This window comes from Ricinus communis, chromosome 6 (assembly GCF_019578655.1).
Source record: "Ricinus communis isolate WT05 ecotype wild-type chromosome 6, ASM1957865v1, whole genome shotgun sequence".
NCBI lineage: Eukaryota > Viridiplantae > Streptophyta > Magnoliopsida > Malpighiales > Euphorbiaceae > Ricinus > Ricinus communis.
In genome coordinates this window covers 17,697,144-17,715,712 of record NC_063261.1, presented here as the reverse complement: position 1 = coordinate 17,715,712, position 18,569 = coordinate 17,697,144, and the positions used below count along the sequence as shown (strand labels likewise).

General features: G+C 30.5%; 3 protein-coding genes across 8 annotated transcripts; all 3 read left to right on the top strand.

Moving 5' to 3' along the window:
• The first annotated feature begins 3,211 nt into the window (after positions 1-3,211).
• LOC8266827 (cell division cycle protein 123 homolog) lies at positions 3,212-5,105 on the top strand. 4 transcript variants are annotated; one of them, XM_015721494.3, is made up of 2 exons: positions 3,212-3,333; positions 3,912-5,105. In XM_015721494.3, exon 2 carries the CDS (start codon positions 3,944-3,946, stop codon positions 4,955-4,957), a length of 1,014 nt encoding a protein of 337 aa, XP_015576980.2. In that variant the 5' UTR covers positions 3,212-3,333; positions 3,912-3,943; the 3' UTR covers positions 4,958-5,105. The 4 variants fall into 4 exon arrangements, with proteins under 4 accessions (XP_015576980.2, XP_002522614.2, XP_048232046.1 ...); XM_002522568.4 differs by having other exon boundaries at positions 3,218-3,333; positions 3,920-5,105; XM_048376089.1 differs by lacking the exon at positions 3,212-3,333 and adding an exon at positions 3,359-3,657 and having other exon boundaries at positions 3,920-5,105.
• Positions 5,106-8,232: 3,127 nt separating this feature from the next.
• Positions 8,233-11,639, top strand: LOC8266828 (pentatricopeptide repeat-containing protein At5g09450, mitochondrial). 3 transcript variants are annotated; one of them, XR_003079556.2, is made up of 4 exons: positions 8,233-8,379; positions 8,533-8,824; positions 10,322-11,356; positions 11,454-11,639. XR_003079556.2 is itself a non-coding variant. In XM_002522569.4 (3 exons), exons 1-3 carry the CDS (start codon positions 8,291-8,293, stop codon positions 11,219-11,221), a joined length of 1,281 nt encoding a protein of 426 aa, XP_002522615.2. In that variant the 5' UTR covers positions 8,233-8,290; the 3' UTR covers positions 11,222-11,639. The 3 variants fall into 3 exon arrangements, 2 of the variants coding, with proteins under 2 accessions (XP_002522615.2, XP_048232122.1); XM_002522569.4 differs by having other exon boundaries at positions 10,322-11,639; XM_048376165.1 differs by having other exon boundaries at positions 8,267-8,379; positions 8,542-8,824; positions 10,322-11,639.
• A 1,289-nt stretch (positions 11,640-12,928) lies between these two features.
• Positions 12,929-17,396, top strand: LOC8266829 (serine/threonine-protein kinase PEPKR2). Its single transcript, XM_002522570.4, has 5 exons — positions 12,929-13,120; positions 13,679-13,778; positions 13,936-14,863; positions 15,368-15,664; positions 16,725-17,396. The coding sequence occupies exons 3-5, from the start codon at positions 14,125-14,127 to the stop codon at positions 17,087-17,089; spliced, it is 1,401 nt and encodes a 466-aa protein (XP_002522616.2). The 5' UTR covers positions 12,929-13,120; positions 13,679-13,778; positions 13,936-14,124; the 3' UTR covers positions 17,090-17,396.
• Positions 17,397-18,569: the final 1,173 nt, after the last annotated feature.

Sequence of the window (18,569 nt, the reverse complement as noted above, 5' to 3'; positions counted from 1 at the left end):
TATATTGTAAAATTATAAAAGGATAAACTTGTCCATTATATATAAACGTAATTTTGTCAAGTTATTAAAATTTTATAATGGAATGAGTATTAGAATTTTTAAATTGAAGATTAAAAATTATAACTACTAAATTGAGGATAAATAGAGATTAAAGAAACATAGTTATAAAATAAAATTTACTTTAAGTATATATCACTAATGAATTTACTTTAGTGTTTGATGTGTTAAATAATGTTTGCTTTTTCATTTATATCTGTAAAAATTAAAAAAAAATTTAAAAGTTACCTGCTAAAAGCACCACCTTTTTATTTTTTTATAGGTTGCAACATTCAATTGTTAGTTTTAAATACTCAATCATTCTATTGTCATTTCTTAATAAGTTAGACTCTAAAAATATAATTTATTCCATTCAAAAATATATAAAAAATAAAATTTACCCTAAAATTATATTACCAATAAATCTATTTCATTTTTGACGTATTCAATCATTTCTTCTCTCTTAAACAGGTTTGCTCGAATTCAAGAGAATTTTATTAATCATCCGCTAAAAACACTACTTTATTTAGTTAAGAAATATTTTAGTTTTTTCATGTTTAAGTTGTCTTCTAGGATTTTGTTTTAGTCTACAAAAACAAATCCTAGCCAAATTCATTCTCGAATTTTTAAATTGATATTTGTTTATTCAACCTTATTTGAATTCTTGCATTCTTGTTAAATGTATTTAACATTTATCAAAAATTTGATCCATCTTTTATGGCGTGCTAGGATTAGGTTTAAGGGTTGATTTTCTTTAAGCTCTAATTCCCAATTGATCATTCATAATCTGATTCAGAGTTGATTCTAAAGTTTAAATTCAATTTGCTATAGGATTTGTATGTTAGTGTTATACTGGTTCGTAATTTAAAAGAGGTTTATATAATTTATTCACATATATTCATAAAAATTTGAAAACTCAAGATTTACAACTAAATAGACATATCAGGAAAGGATTGATTCCATGTCAATTCCAGGAGTCCTTATATTTTCAAGTTGAATTATAGTTAAGGAGTTGATAAATAGTTAACAAAGTTGCTGGTTTGATAGCTGTTTATTGGATGCTTTATATTTTCACAAGTTAATGAGATATTTTTTCTTGGTTCATTTTTTGGTCTTTTAAAATAAAATGAATATCACATCAAAAGAAATACTATATAAGTGCAACAAACAATTGTATATAAAAATAGTTTGTAAAATAGATATGAGAATAAATTTTTATTTTAATTGACTGAAAATAGTTAATTGTAATAATTTATGATTGCATAAAACCGTGTCTTCATTATCATAATGTAATTTTGCTGGAGAATCATATCGACGCTCTTTATGCTCTAAATAAAATTTAATTTGTGGCTCTCTATAATATAAATATATTTTAGAAATTATATAAAATTTATATTTCTTGCCTTTTAAAATATAAAATTATTAATTAAATTTTAGTATTAAAGTTTAGAAAGTAAAGTTTTTTCAATTGATAATATACTTAAATTATTTAGTTATATTAAAAAAAATTATTAATTTTAATTTTAAAAAATTCTATCCATTGAAGAACAAAATAAGTAATCTATGAATGTACTTGAATAAGAATTCTTTTTTTTTTTATTATTATAAAATCTTATATTTCAAGGGGTGTTATTTACAATGGCAATCAGACTTAGAAGAGGGACAGTGTTATTTGTTTTGGCATCTCGTTGTTATCTGCTTTTTGACAATTGTAATAAGAAATTTTTTATGCCAATAACATATGCTTTTTTTATTTGTTTTCTGTATTGGTGATTTCTTTTTCTTTTCACATTATTAGATCGACTAATACAAAAAGCCTATCAGCTACACATCAAATAAAAATTATTATATAATTAATACTAACTTATTAATTAATACAATATTAAAAATATTTTTAAAATTATTATTTTTAAAAATTTAAAATAATTGTGTAATTAAAAAATTATTATTAGTTAATATAGTATTAAAAATATAATTAAACTGTTATTTTTTAAAATTAGAATCATTTTTTAATTAGAAATAAAATTTTTTTTGATCAATAAATTAATAAAAACTATAAATTTACATATAAATCTAAAATAATGTTTTCAAAATAAGTATGTGTATTAATATTAAAGTTTTCTATGTCAAAATAGCAACACATATAAAAAAAATATTTTAAAATTTATATATAATAGTGTATTATCTACATTTCGTATGACCACCATTATTATTATGATTATAATTAATAAAATAATTTAAGTTTATAATACTTAATAATAATTACAAATTAAACATTTTTAAGTATTTTTTAAAAGAGTTAAAAAAATTATTTTAAAAATATTTATTAAATAAATTTTAGCATTAGATAAATTATTATTGTAAATACAGTTGATATTACTATCTTTTAGAATTAAAAATTATTACACGATTAAAAAATTAACTTATTAAAACTAAAAGATAATTAAAATAATATTTAGTTATTTGTTATAAATTAATATAATTTATAATTTTTATTAATTGATTAAAATCTTTATCTAATTAAAAAATTAATTTGTAAGTTAATATAATATTAAAAATATAATCTAAATATTCTAATATCACATTTATAGCTTTTCATGACTAATTTGAATAAAATATTAAGGTTAATATTTATAGATAGGAAGTGTTTTCCTAGACCTTAACTGCTAAAAGAATTTCTTATAGTTTATACTTTCAATCTAGTACATAATTTCAAATATTTTAATTTGAGCATTAATATTTACATTAATGTTAAGTTTGGTCTTTAATAAATTATTTGTTAGATTTATTAATATAGTGTGAATTTTGATGATAATAAAAAATTAAATTGATATTAAAATTATTGATTTATTTTATTATTAAAATATTATGGTTGAAATTTATAAAGTTAAATTTTTATTTTTTTATTAACTTTAAATTTTCATTTATTTGATATATTTATATAATAATATTTTGATAATAAAAGTACCCATTGAGTTGCATTAATAAATTTGACAATTTTATCGGATATTAAATTTATAATAAATATAATATTAAAATTTTAAAAAATTACATGCTTTGATAAGAAGTACAGGGTACAATAATTTTTTGTGCAATTAACTTACAACACCGATATGAAACGACGTAGTTTACTGTAAAATTACGTTGATTTAACAAGAATTATACACATGTCGCACCCAAACTTTTCTCATCTCTATTCTCTCTCTCTCTCTTTCTCTCAGTCTCTCTGCCGCGCCAGTTCAACAACCACGTCGCACCGTCGCTGAATTCTCCAATCATCATCCATATTCAAAAACGGTGAGTTCTCTGTTGAAAACCCATATTCTTTTCTGTTCAATAGTAAAGACAATTGTTCTTTTGGCTACTTGCTTACAAGCCGTTTGCTTATTTGCCTCAGTGAAACAAGTATTTGTCCTTGTCTATGTACAGTACTGTTTAAACCATAAATTGCAAGCCTTTTCTCTTCTTCATCTTTTTCTATATTAAATTTCTTTAGTATGACAGTCCCACTGCTTTGTTTGAGTGGGTAATTCTGAGCAGTTAATTAGTTTGGATTTTGTTAAAAATTTGGTTCGGTGCTCTTATTTATCGAGCTTTTGAGTGGCCATATAAATAACAAAGGTAAAAGTTCGTTTACGATTGGGTTCTTCTTATTGTTGAGACTATTATCAATACGATCTTTTAAACTTGTAGGTGAAATTGCAGGTCATGCCTCTAAAAGAAATACATACCTTTATGCATTAGTTTTTGAGGTTTCTTCACAGAAACTTTTCATGTTTTTGGGTAATTTGATGTTGGTAATATGATTGTAAACAATTGATTTAAACTCTAGTTTAATGTTTTATATTTGATAACTAATTTCGTGCATCTTTTAGTGCACTAGGTTGTTTCATTGTCTATATTAACAATGAAAGAAGAAGAAGTGAACAGATGTCAGATTCAAGAATGGTACCCAAAATTCAAGTCTTTATCGATCAGAACTATAACACATGAGCTTCCGGAATCTTTTGTTGAGTACCTTCTTGATGATTCAGGGCCATTTGTCCTCCCTATGTCTGTCTCAAATGAAGATGCTTTACCTAATAGAGTTCATAATCCTATAGATGAAGAAGATTATCAAGTTTCAGAAGGTTCTGGAGATGAAGCAGAGCAACCTCAATCTCCTCCTTCTTTTCCAGAACTTGAATTGAAGATTAAGCAATCAATCGAAACCCTTGGAGGTGCAGTTTTTCCTAAACTAAACTGGAGTTCACCGAAGGACTCTGCTTGGATTAGCATGTCTGGGACCCTTCGGTGCACTTCATTCAGTGAGATTGCACTATTGCTGCGGTCATCTGACTCATTGGTCCACGATTTGTGCCACGCATATGATTCGTGCAGTGATAAGATCTTGTCAAGACCCTCAAGTTTCTTCCTTGCGCTTCGGAAGTGGTACTCCGATTTGTTGCCTGAGATGGAATTTCGGTGCTTTGTATGGGGTAATCGACTTGTTGGAATCTCACAGCGTGAAGTCACTACATGCTATCCTATTCTCCTTGAGAAGAAAACTGATCTTCAACTACTAATTGAGGAATTTTTTCTGGATAATGTGAGGATGAAATTTGAATCAGAGAATTACACCTTTGATGTTTATGTCACGAAGGATGAGCGTGCTAAAATTGTGGACTTTAATCCCTGGGGTGCATTTACACTTCCTTTGCTCTTTACTTGGGAGGAATTGGAGCAGGATGTGAGAGAAGGGGCCAGCACAGACTTCAGAATTGTGGAAAGCCAATGTGGAATTCGACCAGGTCTGAAGACAGCAGTACCACAGGATTATTTGGATACTAGTCCAGGAAGTGGTTGGGATCAGTTTTTGAGGAAAGTTGATGCTGAGTTCCAGCAGCAAAGGATATCTCATGAAAATGGAGCTGGTGCTTGAGGATTTTTAGCTATTTTTCTTGTGTTGACTCTGAAGTTATTGTGCCATTGTTCTTAATACAGTGTTTGTGAACTAGGTCTTTTTCTTGGGATTGGTTTTGTTGTAAAACATTTTTGAATTTTGGAAATCATTTGAGCAGATACAATGACATGGCTTTCCAATGATTACTTTCTAAGCAAAGAACACACTGGTATGAAGTTTCATTTAGCTTCATAGATTTATGGGAATTTGATCGTGAAATTGTACAAGCATCTAGGTCTCAACTTGGAAAATTTTAGCGGAAGATGCATAGTTTCATAATTGAAGCCTGAGAAATGCTGGTTTGCCTGATTCCTCAATGGACCAAGAGCATAACGAATAGCTGGGTTCCATTTTGGAAGATGCATGCATTCGGGTATTTATTCTTTTGTCATGTTTTCTCTGCCCTTGAAAAATATATTTGTTCATGTAGTTAATACACTTCCTCTGCTGCTTGTAATGTGGTCTTTTAAGTGTGAGAAATCTTAACCGAAGATGACCCAGAATCATCTCAGAAATAAACTCAAGATTATTGAATGCTGAAATTTCTTGGCTAACTTGCGCCTTTTCCTTTCAGTTATATTTGCAGCTTGTCAAGCTCCTTCAGGAAAAGGATGTTGAGTTCTTTTTCCGGGTTGATTGTTAATGTCTTTGACTACGAGGCAACTTGGCATTGGAATTCTTTTCAAAAAGTAAACTGAAGGCATGACAAAGAAGGATCTGATTCGAAAAGCTTAACGAAACAAAGCCCCATCATATATGTTTGTAGCTTGCTGAAGTTGGCTCTATATGCATTTGTATGTTTGTGATTTCTCTTAGTTTTACAGGAGAATATGTATATACTTTATAGTTAGGGCTGGTAATTTCTTTATACGACTCTATTTAAATGATTTTAGGTTTTGAATAAATAATTTTTGGCTATAAATTATCAAATTAGGTTTAAACGGACTAATCCATTATATATACAGTTAGAGTTGTTTATTTTAACTTAGTTAATAGGTTAACATGTAATATGTATCTTATATATATATATATAAGCATGTTTAATTAAAATAATATATAGAAATATTATTTTCTGTAATTAATTATATCAATTTCTTATTTGTTAAATTGTTAATTTTATAAAATGTGTTAAATCTGTATATTTTAACATGATATATTAATACACATTATGATCTACACAATATTAAAGGGGTTATGCAGACCATATCATGTAAATTTATGTAATAAACATGTTAAATGATATCATAAATCTGTTCGTGTGAGGATATAAAATTTTAACATGATTAGTTGAACATTTCATTATAAATATTTCATATTTTATATTTTTATAATATAATTGTACGAATCGCATAATAAAACCAATTGCATCAAAATAAATAGAAGAAAGCTTTATTATTTTATTTATTTAAGAAAATATATGAGAAAAAAAGTAAAATAGAAACGATGAAAGAAATATTTTGGTGCTATGAAATACATTGATAAATTAATATAAAATTTATTTAAAAATTTCTCATATCATATTTTATTAGAATTTAATTTAACTATAACTATTTCTATACAAATTTGAATTTGTAAAATTATAAATTAATTTTTACTTCATTCAAAGTGTATAAACTTTGGATTTGTAAATAAATTCCATAAAATTTATGAATTTAACCAAACACAATATAACTCTTAAGGAAGATTTCTTTTATTAATATACAGAATGCAATTTTAATTCAAATATATATATATATATATATATATATAGCAATTAAAATTAATTTTTTGAAGAAACATTTACAATATATTTTCATTATAAAACTACAAAATGCCTAAATAACAATTTCTAAATTCTTTTTTCAAAGATATTCAATATTGTATCTGGTTCAAATAAATTTTATTAAATTTATTTACAAATTTAAAATTTATGTATTTAGTTAAAATAAAAATTAATCTAAACTTTATATAATTAAATTTGTAAAATTATTTTAAGTAAATAAAATTCAAAGAATATAAGATTTTTAAATAAATCTATGTTAATAAGTCAATATATTTCATAACACTGAACTACCTCTTTCAACTTATTATTTATTTTATTTTTATTTTCCTTATCTTGTCATTTTTTACAATATTTTTTATTATGACTTATTTCAAACATAATATTCATCTCATTCTATTATTCAAGTGGCAATAACAAATAGAAAATGACACAGTCATATAATACAAGAATTTATAGTGATTCGGCCAACTCTTGCCTATATCTGTTATTTAAAAATTCTCTAAAGCTTTTTTTATTGGCAAACTCTATTTAAGTTTTTTTTTTATATGGCTAGAAGTGCTAAGAACTAACTCAAGTTTTCTCACAAGACTTGCATTCTAACACAATCTCAGATTTTCAATATTAATTACAAGAGCCTCAACATAACTTTTTGTACTTTAAATATAAGAATTAATCACTCAACAACCTCAAAACTCAAGTCTAATCTTGAATTTTAATTATAAAATGGAATTAAGAAATTTTAAAGTTGTTGAGAATGGATACAAAGTGATGGTCAATTTAAATACTTTTGCTTGTCTTATAACAGTTGAAAATAGAAAATTTATTATTCTTGAAGAAATAAAAACGTTAAAACTTCATTAAATGTAAAAATAACTGTTTCAATAATATTTATAAATACAAATTTTACGTACGTGAAATTTTAAAATAAAATTCAGATTCAAAAAATTAAGACTCTATCGTAGACATGAATCTTGGTTCATAGTTATAAAAGTTTGATTTCTCAGTGGGGAATATTAAACATGAAGTCTTATGTAATTTCTTTCACTTATTAAAGAACGAAGGTCTTTTATTAATATGAATTCTGGTTAGTGAATATGAATCCTTGGCTTCATGGGTGGGAAGGTTGGCCGTCAAGTTCTCTTTGGTTTCTCTCATTCTTAAAAGAATGACTTCATCATATGCATGAATTCTGGGCGTAAAGTCTTTTATTCCTTTTATTTTAATTTCGTACTATGAAATAAATAATTTATAGGTATGAATAAATACTTCATAAATGTAAATTTATTCTATTCTTCTAAAAACTCTCAATAAAAATTGATAATTTTTTTTAATTATTTATAACCATTAAAATAGATTTAAGACCCTTGTATATTAAAATAAACTCTGACTAAATACACTAAACATCAAAATTTATTTGTATATATAAAATAGATTTTTTACCGAATTTTTACCAAACATAATTATTATTTTTTATAATGAAAAACAGTTTAACGGCCGATTAAATTATATATTTTTTTGGTCGAAAGGATTAAAAGAAAAGGTTCATAGAAATGCTTGAACATTCTGCAATATTTCTCAAAACAAACGAGGTAATAAGAGCAGTCATGGCGTCTCGATCATTTCTCTTCAATCTCCAACGGTAAGCTCTAAAATGTTTTTGTCTTTGTCATTTTTCTATATTCTCTGTTTGGTTCTCAACAAAAATCCAGAACTCAAAAAATCCAACTCTCAAGATCCAATTATTCTAAACTTCCACTTTAGCTAACTTCACTTGTTTATGTAATAACCCTAGGATATGCAGAATCAACAGTGGAATTGGGTCTCTTTCTAACTCAAAGAAATGGGAATTCAATCACTTTCTCTCCTCTGGTACATTGAGAAATGAAGATTTAGCAGAGGAATCGAGTTCTAAGGAAATTGAAGATGATCTGAAGAGTAGAATTTTTAGGCTTAGGCTTCCAAAGAGAAGTGCCACTAATATTATACACAACTGGGTTAGTGAAGGGAATACTGTTACTGCTTCTGAGCTAAGAAACGTCTCTAATGAACTCAGGAAGTTACAGCGGTATAAGCATGCACTTGAGGTAATAAAACTTTATGTTCTTACTGTCTTGTTTGCTGTTTTATGGATGAATGTTTTGTATACAAGCTGAATTGGTGGAAAGATTAGCTTTTGAGTTCATTTTAAGAGTGTCTGGAAATCCAAAAAAATTGCAAGAATCTCAATTCAATTGAATTCTATTTAGTCTATTCTTGCATTTGGAAGTCAATTGATTTCTTTCAACTTAAAAACTAACAAGGTATTGTGAAAGAAATGTCATATGAAAGATATGACATGATTCTGTAAGAATTCAATTTGGTTGAACTCTTCCACATGATTGATTCCAAACCAGGCCTTTGTTTTGGAGCAATAGAATGTAATTGAAGATATGGAAGCATGGATAATTGTAAGTACTAAAGTGAGGGAAAAAATGAATAGGAATTGGGTAGGTTGTAATTGGAAAGCTAAAAGTAGGAATTCTTTAATGTGATCAAGTGTTGCTATTTCAGTATACAGTAGACAAGTGGAAGATTGAATTTATTTGAGGTGGATAATTTAAATAGTGGCATCAAAAGTTATTTTATTCAAAATATTGTGGAGATTTTACTTGATAGATGCTTGTTAATCAAACAGTGTTTTGTTTTAAATTTGTTTGCACAATTGCTCTAGTTATCCTTTGTGGTATATGTTCTTGTTCCTTTTCTTCTTTGTCATGACATCTGATGCAGAAGAAGCAATGCATATAATATGCTTAGGAGCTTTCAATATTTTATTGTGTGCTTCATGTACTTAATTTATAGTTACAGACAGCTTGGTGCTGCTTCTCTCAGATGTACTGATAGCATCAACAATAGGCATGTCCTTTTATAGTCCCTTATACATGTTAAAACTAGAAGAAAGATTCTTATTTTATTGACATTGGTGGAAACCGAAATAGGAAGGGCACAGGGATCTAAAATATGGAGTAATCATTGAGATTATCAACACTTTGGAGGAACGTCTTAGGAAAAAGTGGGATTGTTAGAGTGTGAGGAGGGCTAAACCTTGAGGTCATCTGAATGAAGGAGAAAATAATGTAAGGCGCACAGAAACTTACCCTGAGAAGGATCCACTGAAACTTTCTTGGATTGCTATATTAGAGATGCATATATCATTAATAAAATTTGTTTTTGAATCTTGTTTAGAAATTAAGTTGTGAAAGGTTTTTCTGTATCGAGCCTATGCTATTCTCAGAGATCCTTTGGGTTGGATTAGTTATGTGATAATATTGATGGTCATGGTAGTAAAATTTTGTTGGTGAGAGTCATTGCTTTGACTTACAGTTTGTTTTTTGGAGTGTTTGATTATGTTGCACACAACGTTGAGAAGCAAAAGATACAGAATTCTGCAATCCTGTATTGGGTAGCTTTAACTTATTATGATTTTGGCTTGACAATTAAATTTCACCTTATTTTTTGTTGTGAAAGTAGTGAACTTCTTACCGTGTATTTTGACCAGTAAATTATATTCACGTCTCTTCTACAATTGATATGATTTGCAGATATCAGAGTGGATGGTTACTAATAAAGAATTTGAGTTGATGGACTTCGACTATGCAACCCGTATTGACTTGATGACAAAAGTTTTCGGTATTGATGCTGCGGAACGCTACTTTGAGGGTCTACCTATCACAGTGAAAACCAGTGAAACCTATACTGCTCTCCTCCACTCTTACGCTGGCGTAAAACAGCTTGGAAAGGCTGAAGAGCTTTATGAGAGAATAAAGGGATCAAACCTGTCCTTCACTGCTCTCACATACAATGAGATGATGACTTTGTATATGTCAGTTGGACAGGTAGAAAAGGTCTCATTAGTTGTTGAAGAACTGAAACGTCAGAAGATTGCCCCTGACATCTTCACTTACAATCTATGGATAAGTTCATGTGCTGCAATTCTGAATATTGATCAAGTTACTAGGATTTTAGATGAAATGAAGCACGACTCTGGTTGTAATGATGATTGGCTCAGATACATTGACATTGCGAATATATATGTTAAAGCAGGTCATCTTGTGAATACAGAGTCCAATGCAGTAGTTGAAGCAGAGAAAAGTATTACACAAAGAGAATGGATAACATACGACTTCCTCATTATCCTGTATGCAGGTTTACGAGACAAAGATAAAGTTGATCAAATATGGAAATCCTTGAGAATGACTAAACAGAAAATGACAAACAGAAATTTTGTTTGCATTCTTTCTTCATATATGATGCTTGGACATTTGAAAGAAGCAGGAGAGGTTCTTGATCAGTGGAAAAAATCTACTACCACAGATTTCGATCTTTCTGCTTGTAGTAGGCTTTTGGATGCTTTCTCAGGCTCTGGATTAACTGAAATTGCAAACGACTTCCATATGCTTCTGATTGAAAGAAATTGTGATCCCACCAATTTAACAAAGTAACTGCTTATTGTGGTCAGTGCGCGGCATTGCTCAGTGATTGGATATTTGGGAAGGGAATAAAAACAAGTGCAATATTTTGCTGGTTTGACACAGATGCAAGACAGAATTTGCTGGCTATCCAGACTACAACACGCGGTATCACCACTGCACTCTTCTGTATCTAATCCTGTTCTATTTTAGGTAAACTTGTAACATTTAAAATTTTGTATCTTTTTCATTATCCTTGTATCAGTGCAATGCTCAAGGCAGCAATCTGATCAAAATAACTAGGATTGGATTGGACGAATTTTGAGGAGGGAGCTGAAAAATGACAATAACTGCAGTTGGTTTTTGTTGCTAGTTGTTTCTGTTTATGCATGTCTAGGTTGTGCTAGGGTGCAATACTTGATTCAGATAAAGAATGTTTCACTATTCTTCATTTGGACTTGTGGCAATAAATTTCCAGCTAGAAACTGTGATGTGGAAATTGCAGCAAATACTTATTATGCTGCGAAGCATAGAAATCAAAAGGGAAAAATCTCATTCATTTGCCTCTTCAATATTTTGTCCAACTTACTGCTTTTAGCCACTGGAATTGGATGGCTGTTGTGACTTGATCACATTAAAGAATGGGTTTGCTTTGGTCTTAGTGTGGTTAAATTCAAGAGAATGGGAACTTTCTGCTCTCATTAAATATGTTGTGTGCGAGTCGGGAAGAATGTAATTGATAAAGAAAGAACAGTTCACATAAGCTCAAACCAACTTGCCCAAATTAAAAGCCATTTCATAATTTGTTAAAGATAATATCAATCAGTTCTTAAAATGTTGGATTTGATCAGATTTGCAAGTAAATGAGATAGAATAGAATTATAGCCTTATTCAAACAGACAACAAATTGGGTTTCATTTTCTGAAAATGAAATGTGTGAAAATACTGTTTCAAGGGCTTCAGTTTTCACTTCATCTCTTTGCATATCAATCATGAAAACAAACAAATAAATAGTAAATGAAAAGGATAAAAACACAGTTCAATTTTCACTAACTTTTAAAGCACTCTTAACAAAATGGGCACTCATTTCATCTGCCCGAGCTTATCTTCAGAGATTTTTCTTGACCAAGAAAATAATTCAGAGTTTGAGCATAAATTAACCCTATTTTTACTTTCTATATATATATATCACGATTTCAAAGCTCAACCCATTTAATATTTTTATAAAATTATTTTTTAATATTTTAAAATTAAAAAATAGATTTATAAAAATATTAAACACCTAATGTGGTGGGTAAAAAATGGGACAAAAGAATTGGATGTTTAGCATTTTCCATATCAAATTAGTCATATTGCTAAGCAGGTTAATAGTTTTACATTTATCATTTTCTTTTTTACATAACAGAAACGATTTAATTATTTATGACTTGAGTTCTAATTCCAATATAATTTTGAACCGATATAAAATCGATTCATTTCGGATTCTTAGTTCCAGTTAAATTCTGATCGTGCCTACTTGTTATTATCTCGACCGGATATGAAGTTGACCCGAACCCGCACTTTCTTTCGAAACAGCAAAGAGTCTGAGATGGTAACAAGTGGCGGGTAAATTACCGTCTCCTCAACTACCACCGCCCGATTTCCTTATTGTGGGTCCTACCAGTTTATAGCTTAAGCAGTGCGTTAATGAAAAATCGCGCGAGATCACATATACATAAAAACATATATATAATATATATATACACAGCAATGGTGGTTGGGTTTCACGTGTAGTTTGTGCCTTTTTTCTCTGTATGTCAAAAAATCAAAATTCCCAAAAAAGAATGCAACTTTCCCTTTCCTTCAAACCCTTCTTTAATCCTCCTTAAATTCAAAAGCTTTCAATTCTCTTCTTTTATCACTTACTCATTTCTCTTTTTCTTCTCTATGAAGGTATACTTTCTCCCATTCTCTCTATTTTGATGGGTTTGGTTTTGGGTTTCTGTTTGTTTCCTCAGGAAATCCATGATCTTTATTATAATGGGTTTGGTTTTAGGTTCTGTTTGTTTTCTGAGGAAATCAAGAATGTAATGAATTCTTTCGTTCTATATGTAGTTTATTTGGAGATTGGTTTTAACTATGCTGAAACTGTTTTTCTTTTTCTTATCCAGTTCTGTTAGACTTGGGAATTTAGTGTACTTCATGTTTCTATTAACTAAAAATTAGTAGTTGATACTTGGGATTTTATTTTTCTTTTCTCCAATCACAAGCAAACAGAAGAGTGTGAGTATGTGTTTTTTCTTTATTTTGTCTTTTTTACCATTTTGTATTTGGGGGTTGATGATCTGTTTGATTTAATTTTGTTAGGGGAGGCTTAGTTGTCTTGTTGATTAACAACCTGTATGAGTTGTGTTGTGTGATCTGTTTATATATGTACTTATTGGCAAAATTTAGCAGCTCAAGTGAGTTTTATTTTCTCTAATATTACTCTTTTTCCCTTAACGAATACAGATTTTGTTTGCAAATCGAAATCAATCATTGTCTAAAGTCTTTGAATTATCGGTGAACATGGTTCGAAAGAAGAAGAATGAGAGGCCGCTGCTGTTTAAAGGTTTGTACTAACTTGCTCCCACTACTTTTCTTTCTTTTCTTTTTTCTCTTCGAACTTTTCATAAAAATTAAGTCGATACGGGATGACTGTTAAGGTTTTTATTTGTTGAGTAGAGTAAAAGTTTGTTCTCATTGTTATTTTTTTGGTGGGATTGCAGAATATATGCAAGGATCCAATCTTGTGATAGAATGGTTATTTCTTTGATTTGACTTGAAGAGACTTCTAGTTTTTAATCTTTTGGTTTGTGCTTTCTTGGAGTGATATAATTAGTTTGGAGATGTAGTATAATAGTTTAGATTGCATTATATTTTTGGTGGCATTTGATAACTGCTTGATCTAGATATAAATGGAGTTGTTAAGAAGGAAGAGAAAAGGCCTTGAGGTTTTGCCTTCATGTGGAAAGTCCTTAACTCCATCCACGGTTATTTGGTCCCACTTGTCACTGGGAGATTATTCAAGGCAGAAGAAAAAGTGTAAGGAGGATGAATGCAAGGAAGTTGGTTCAATTAGGAGGTTAGTAAAAGGAGTTGTAACTGCCCCCCATTATAGAAGTTCCTCTTTGGATCCGCCTTGTAGGGGTCTTAAAAGGAAAATTGGGTGTATTGATTCGGTGACACAATTAGGCCGGAAGAAAAAGATTGAACAACAGTATGATTTGGGTGCCAAACTTGGGCAAGGGAAGTTTGGATCTGTGGTGTTGTGTAGAAGTAAAATGACTGGAGAAGAGTTTGCATGCAAAATGTTGCGCAAGGGCGAGGATCTTGTGCATAGGGAAGTGGAGATAATGCAGCATCTTTCTGGTCATCCAGGCATTGTGACATTGAAGGCCGTGTACGAGGATTCAGAAACTTTTTATCTTGTGATGGAGCTCTGCTCTGGGGGACGACTGCTTGACCAGATGGCTAAGGAAGGGAAATACTCAGAGCATCGGGCTGCTAATATACTAAAAGAACTGGTTTCAGTCATCAAATACTGCCATGATATAGGTGTTGTCCACAGGGATATAAAGCCTGAGAATATTCTCCTTACGGCATCTGGGCGAATGAAGCTTGCAGATTTTGGGCTAGCTGTGAGGATTGCAAACGGTATAATGATTCTCTTCACTTTTTGTCATTTTTCTATAGTTACAGGCATGAGTGCACATTATGCATATTAGCTACTTTTGGACAGCAATAAGATTTAGAAGTTTATTTCAGGATATCCATGCCTGTTTCATCTTCTTTCTTTTATTTGAGCAATAACTGCTCTTAAAACTTGCATTATTTCAAACTCTACTCTAACTAAACTTTAATCCCAAACTAGTTGGTGTTGACTATATGTATCTCTTTACTTCTTTCCACCCGGCTTATATACATTGGCGGCTCTTCTTTGTTGCCATCATAAAGTGCTAGTTCTGACCTGACATCCTCCACAATCTTTTTTTTTTTTCTTCTCTTTTACTGCTTGTTTATTCCTAGAAGGATATTTTAATGTCTTATGCATTCTTCTTCAGGGTACTAATATCTTTTCCACTGGGGGGTTACAGCAATGAGTACCCATATATCAGTGGTTTTCTGAAAATAAAAATAAACTCTGGTTCTTTCTCACAGGTCAGACCTTAACAGGTGTGGTTGGAAGTCCAGCCTATGTTGCCCCAGAAGTTCTACTTGGGGACTATTCAGAAAAAGTTGATATCTGGAGTGCTGGTGTCCTCCTTCATGCTCTGCTTGTTGGCACTCTTCCATTTCAAGGTGATTCATTGAATGCAGTATTTGATGCAATTAAGAAGGTCAACCTCAATTTTGAAAGTGGAATATGGGAGTTGGTTTCCCAACCTGCAAGGGATCTAGTTGGCCGTATGCTGACAAGGGATGTTTCAGCAAGACTAACTGCTGACGAAGTACTAAGTAAGCACCTTATACCTTTCTCCTTTTCAATTGATTATTACAGAAAGGGATTTATTACTCGCTTGGACTAATTATTAGGCTAAGAATCGGTTGTAAGAATATGCTTGATCATCTAATCATGAAAATGAAGGACTACATTCATTTAATGGAAAATAAGCCGGCAGTATGTATGTCACTGTTCACCTCAAATTCCACATTGCATATACTTTGGATGGTCAATGCAACTTAAAAGGTCTTTGGATTGTTCCAAGTGCAAAATAGCATATGTTTCCTTTGCAGTCAAACTAGGAAATAGAAAATTAAGTTAGCCTGTTGATATGACTAGCTAGCTGGACTAGAATTTGAAGCAGGACAAGGCTCCTTGCTATTCATGTGTTCAAAGAAAAGTTTAGAAGGAGAAATTTTTTAGATTCTGAGGTATTGGAGTTCTTGACTGGTGCTGTTAGGACTAGAAATCTGAGAGGCCTCCTTTCCTCGTGTTCTAGTAGATGTTACTTTTAGGTTCTTTTGTCATGCTTATTGCTGTCCTGTGTTATTAGATTTGAGCATTTTTATTCTTATTGTACCAGGCTGGGTTTCCTTAAAAAATCTATTACTCATCCTTGATATTGGTGGATTATATCAAACTCTTTTGTGTCTTAAATATGTCAGATAAGGTCGGGATCAACCTGCTTAAAGGCATAGTTCCTTTTTGTCCTGTTAAGCTTGCTGCTCAGATCTCCAACTTTTAGCCGAATAATAGTAATTTGATAATATTTCTAGGCATTCAGTTATTTGGCATACAGCACCATGCTGTTTTGAGTGGCTGCTGAAGAACGAGTTGTATATGGATTCATGGTAACATATTAAAAATAACTAGCAACCATTTGGGATGTGGGCCATATGCCCTATATGTTGAATTAATACTGAAATGAACCAATTATCCTGATTTTAAAGATATGAAGGTGTATGCATATGTTCCTCTTTTCTTTTCTAGACCAAATGTAATCCTAGTTCTGTATCTATGAAACCTTTTTACCGGCTGTTTAATGTATTTACGATAAGATGTGGTATTTTGCAGGACATCCATGGATCTTGTTCTATACAGAACCTACTCTGAAGGGACTTGCACTAAAACCAAAGTTAAAAAACCATGCTAGATTGACTTCCCAACAACTAATTGTCCCAGCATGGATGGAGCCAGAGAGATGCAATGTGGCGGCCTGTAGTTTTCTCAGTGATGTTTCTAGCCTAATTTCTTCATCCGGTGGCTCAACAAAGAGGTCGGATGAGCAAGATTGCGGAGTAGTTGATCTCCTTGCTGTGGCAATCTCACGTGTGAGAATATCTGAGCCAAAGCGAAGCAGGCTGTGTTATCCTGCCAGCCCTATCCGACAAGAGTGTTCCTCTAACATGAAAGTTAACAATCTCTGTACAGCATTCTGATTGTTCTGTATAAAATGCTGACTTCGCTGCCCATTAGCAAAGCTGGCAACGAGATAAGTCAATGTTGCATGAGATTTAATAGAGTGAAGACCAAGTTCAACAACAATAAGATCAATAAGATGACCATGGAAGTGAAATGATGGGGTAACTCATAAATGTTTCTTCTGCTGTGAGAATCTTCTGATATTTAATTAGTGTGTTTGTACTCTGATCTATTATTGCTATTGTATGTTTATCCTGACCTGGCATCATGTGAAAACATGGCTTGTAATTTTCCTGTAAATAGAATCTGGGTTATTATGCTTTACCATATTCTGACCTGGAAGGTTACTGCAATAGCTTTCTAGCAGCCTAGAGTTTGTTATTTACAGCTTGTCGTGTTTGGTTCTATATTTAGCCTGACTTGACACGTTGCATTTTTTTGTGATGTTTGGTTATTTTCTAGAGTAAACAACTGAGAGAGAATAATGCATAACCATTTTACCTGTTTATCCTAGCAATACAAGCAAGTCCATATCCAGTGGTGAATCTACATTGGGGGCAATGTGGGTACTTGCCCCTATTGCCTCCTAAATTTTTCATTTATACTACTTTGGTCTTTTAATTTTACCTTCACCTAAGGAATATGGCTTGCCCTCACTATTTATTCTTACATGCATTTAGAATTGATCTAGAATGTATTGGATATATTTTTATGGATAATAAAATATTATTTCAAGAGTTTTAATATTCGAACTCGACGCCTTAGTTAATTTTAAAAAGATCATTATCATTTTATTTATATGCCATTTGATTATAAATATATTTTTAGTATAGGAAGACAGAAACAATATTTGTCCCTACTTAATATACATTCTAGATTTAACACAGATAATTTTTAGCCTGCTTTACATTTCCAATATATAATTAGAAAGAAAGATAAAATGATCAGAAGAAAGACTTTAGATCTAGCTGCTTTTGAATGGAATTCGGTAAATGTTTGAAATGGGATCTTAAAAGTTATTATATAAATGTTTTCTCTTAGAAAGAAAGAGTGAAAACTCAATCCTAAGTAACTTCAGCATTCAGTTTGTATTTCTTTCTATTTTTTGAGTTTATGCATTTGTCACTTGCCCTCTTTTACGCAATCATATTATACTGACCCAAGACTCAATTTCCATGTCAACCAAACAATAAAAATATAAGCTGGTTTTGGCTTTGCCATGAAGATTTTGACTTCAGACAAGAAAAGAAGTGAAAAAAAATTAGGTAAAAGATTAAATTGATTATCTATCTTCTACACCATTTAAAATTTCAACAATATTTCTCTAAAAGCAACTCAAAAAAAAAAAAAAACAGCTATGAAAATTATCAATCCAGCTAAATTCAATTAGTAATATTATCTCTTTAAACCTTATTCTTTTATCCAAAAGAAAATGAATTTTAGCAGTGTATTATAAGTTATTTTTCACAGTTGATCTCTAGTTAAAAGCATATTATT

Bases quoted from the DNA above. Each gene is read 5' to 3' on its own strand.
- LOC8266827 (XM_015721494.3), top strand. From the start codon at position 3,944: ATGAAAGAAGAAGAAGTGAACAGATGTCAGATTCAAGAATGGTACCCA.
- LOC8266829 (XM_002522570.4), top strand. From the start codon at position 14,125: ATGGAGTTGTTAAGAAGGAAGAGAAAAGGCCTTGAGGTTTTGCCTTCA. The intron at 14,864-15,367 runs GTATAATGATTC...TCTTTCTCACAG, and splicing joins AGCTGTGAGGATTGCAAACG to GTCAGACCTTAACAGGTGTG. The intron at 15,665-16,724 runs GTAAGCACCTTA...GGTATTTTGCAG, and splicing joins AACTGCTGACGAAGTACTAA to GACATCCATGGATCTTGTTC.
- LOC8266828 (XM_002522569.4), top strand. From the start codon at position 8,291: ATGCTTGAACATTCTGCAATATTTCTCAAAACAAACGAGGTAATAAGA. The intron at 8,380-8,532 runs GTAAGCTCTAAA...TAATAACCCTAG, and splicing joins TTTCTCTTCAATCTCCAACG to GATATGCAGAATCAACAGTG. The intron at 8,825-10,321 runs GTAATAAAACTT...TATGATTTGCAG, and splicing joins GGTATAAGCATGCACTTGAG to ATATCAGAGTGGATGGTTAC.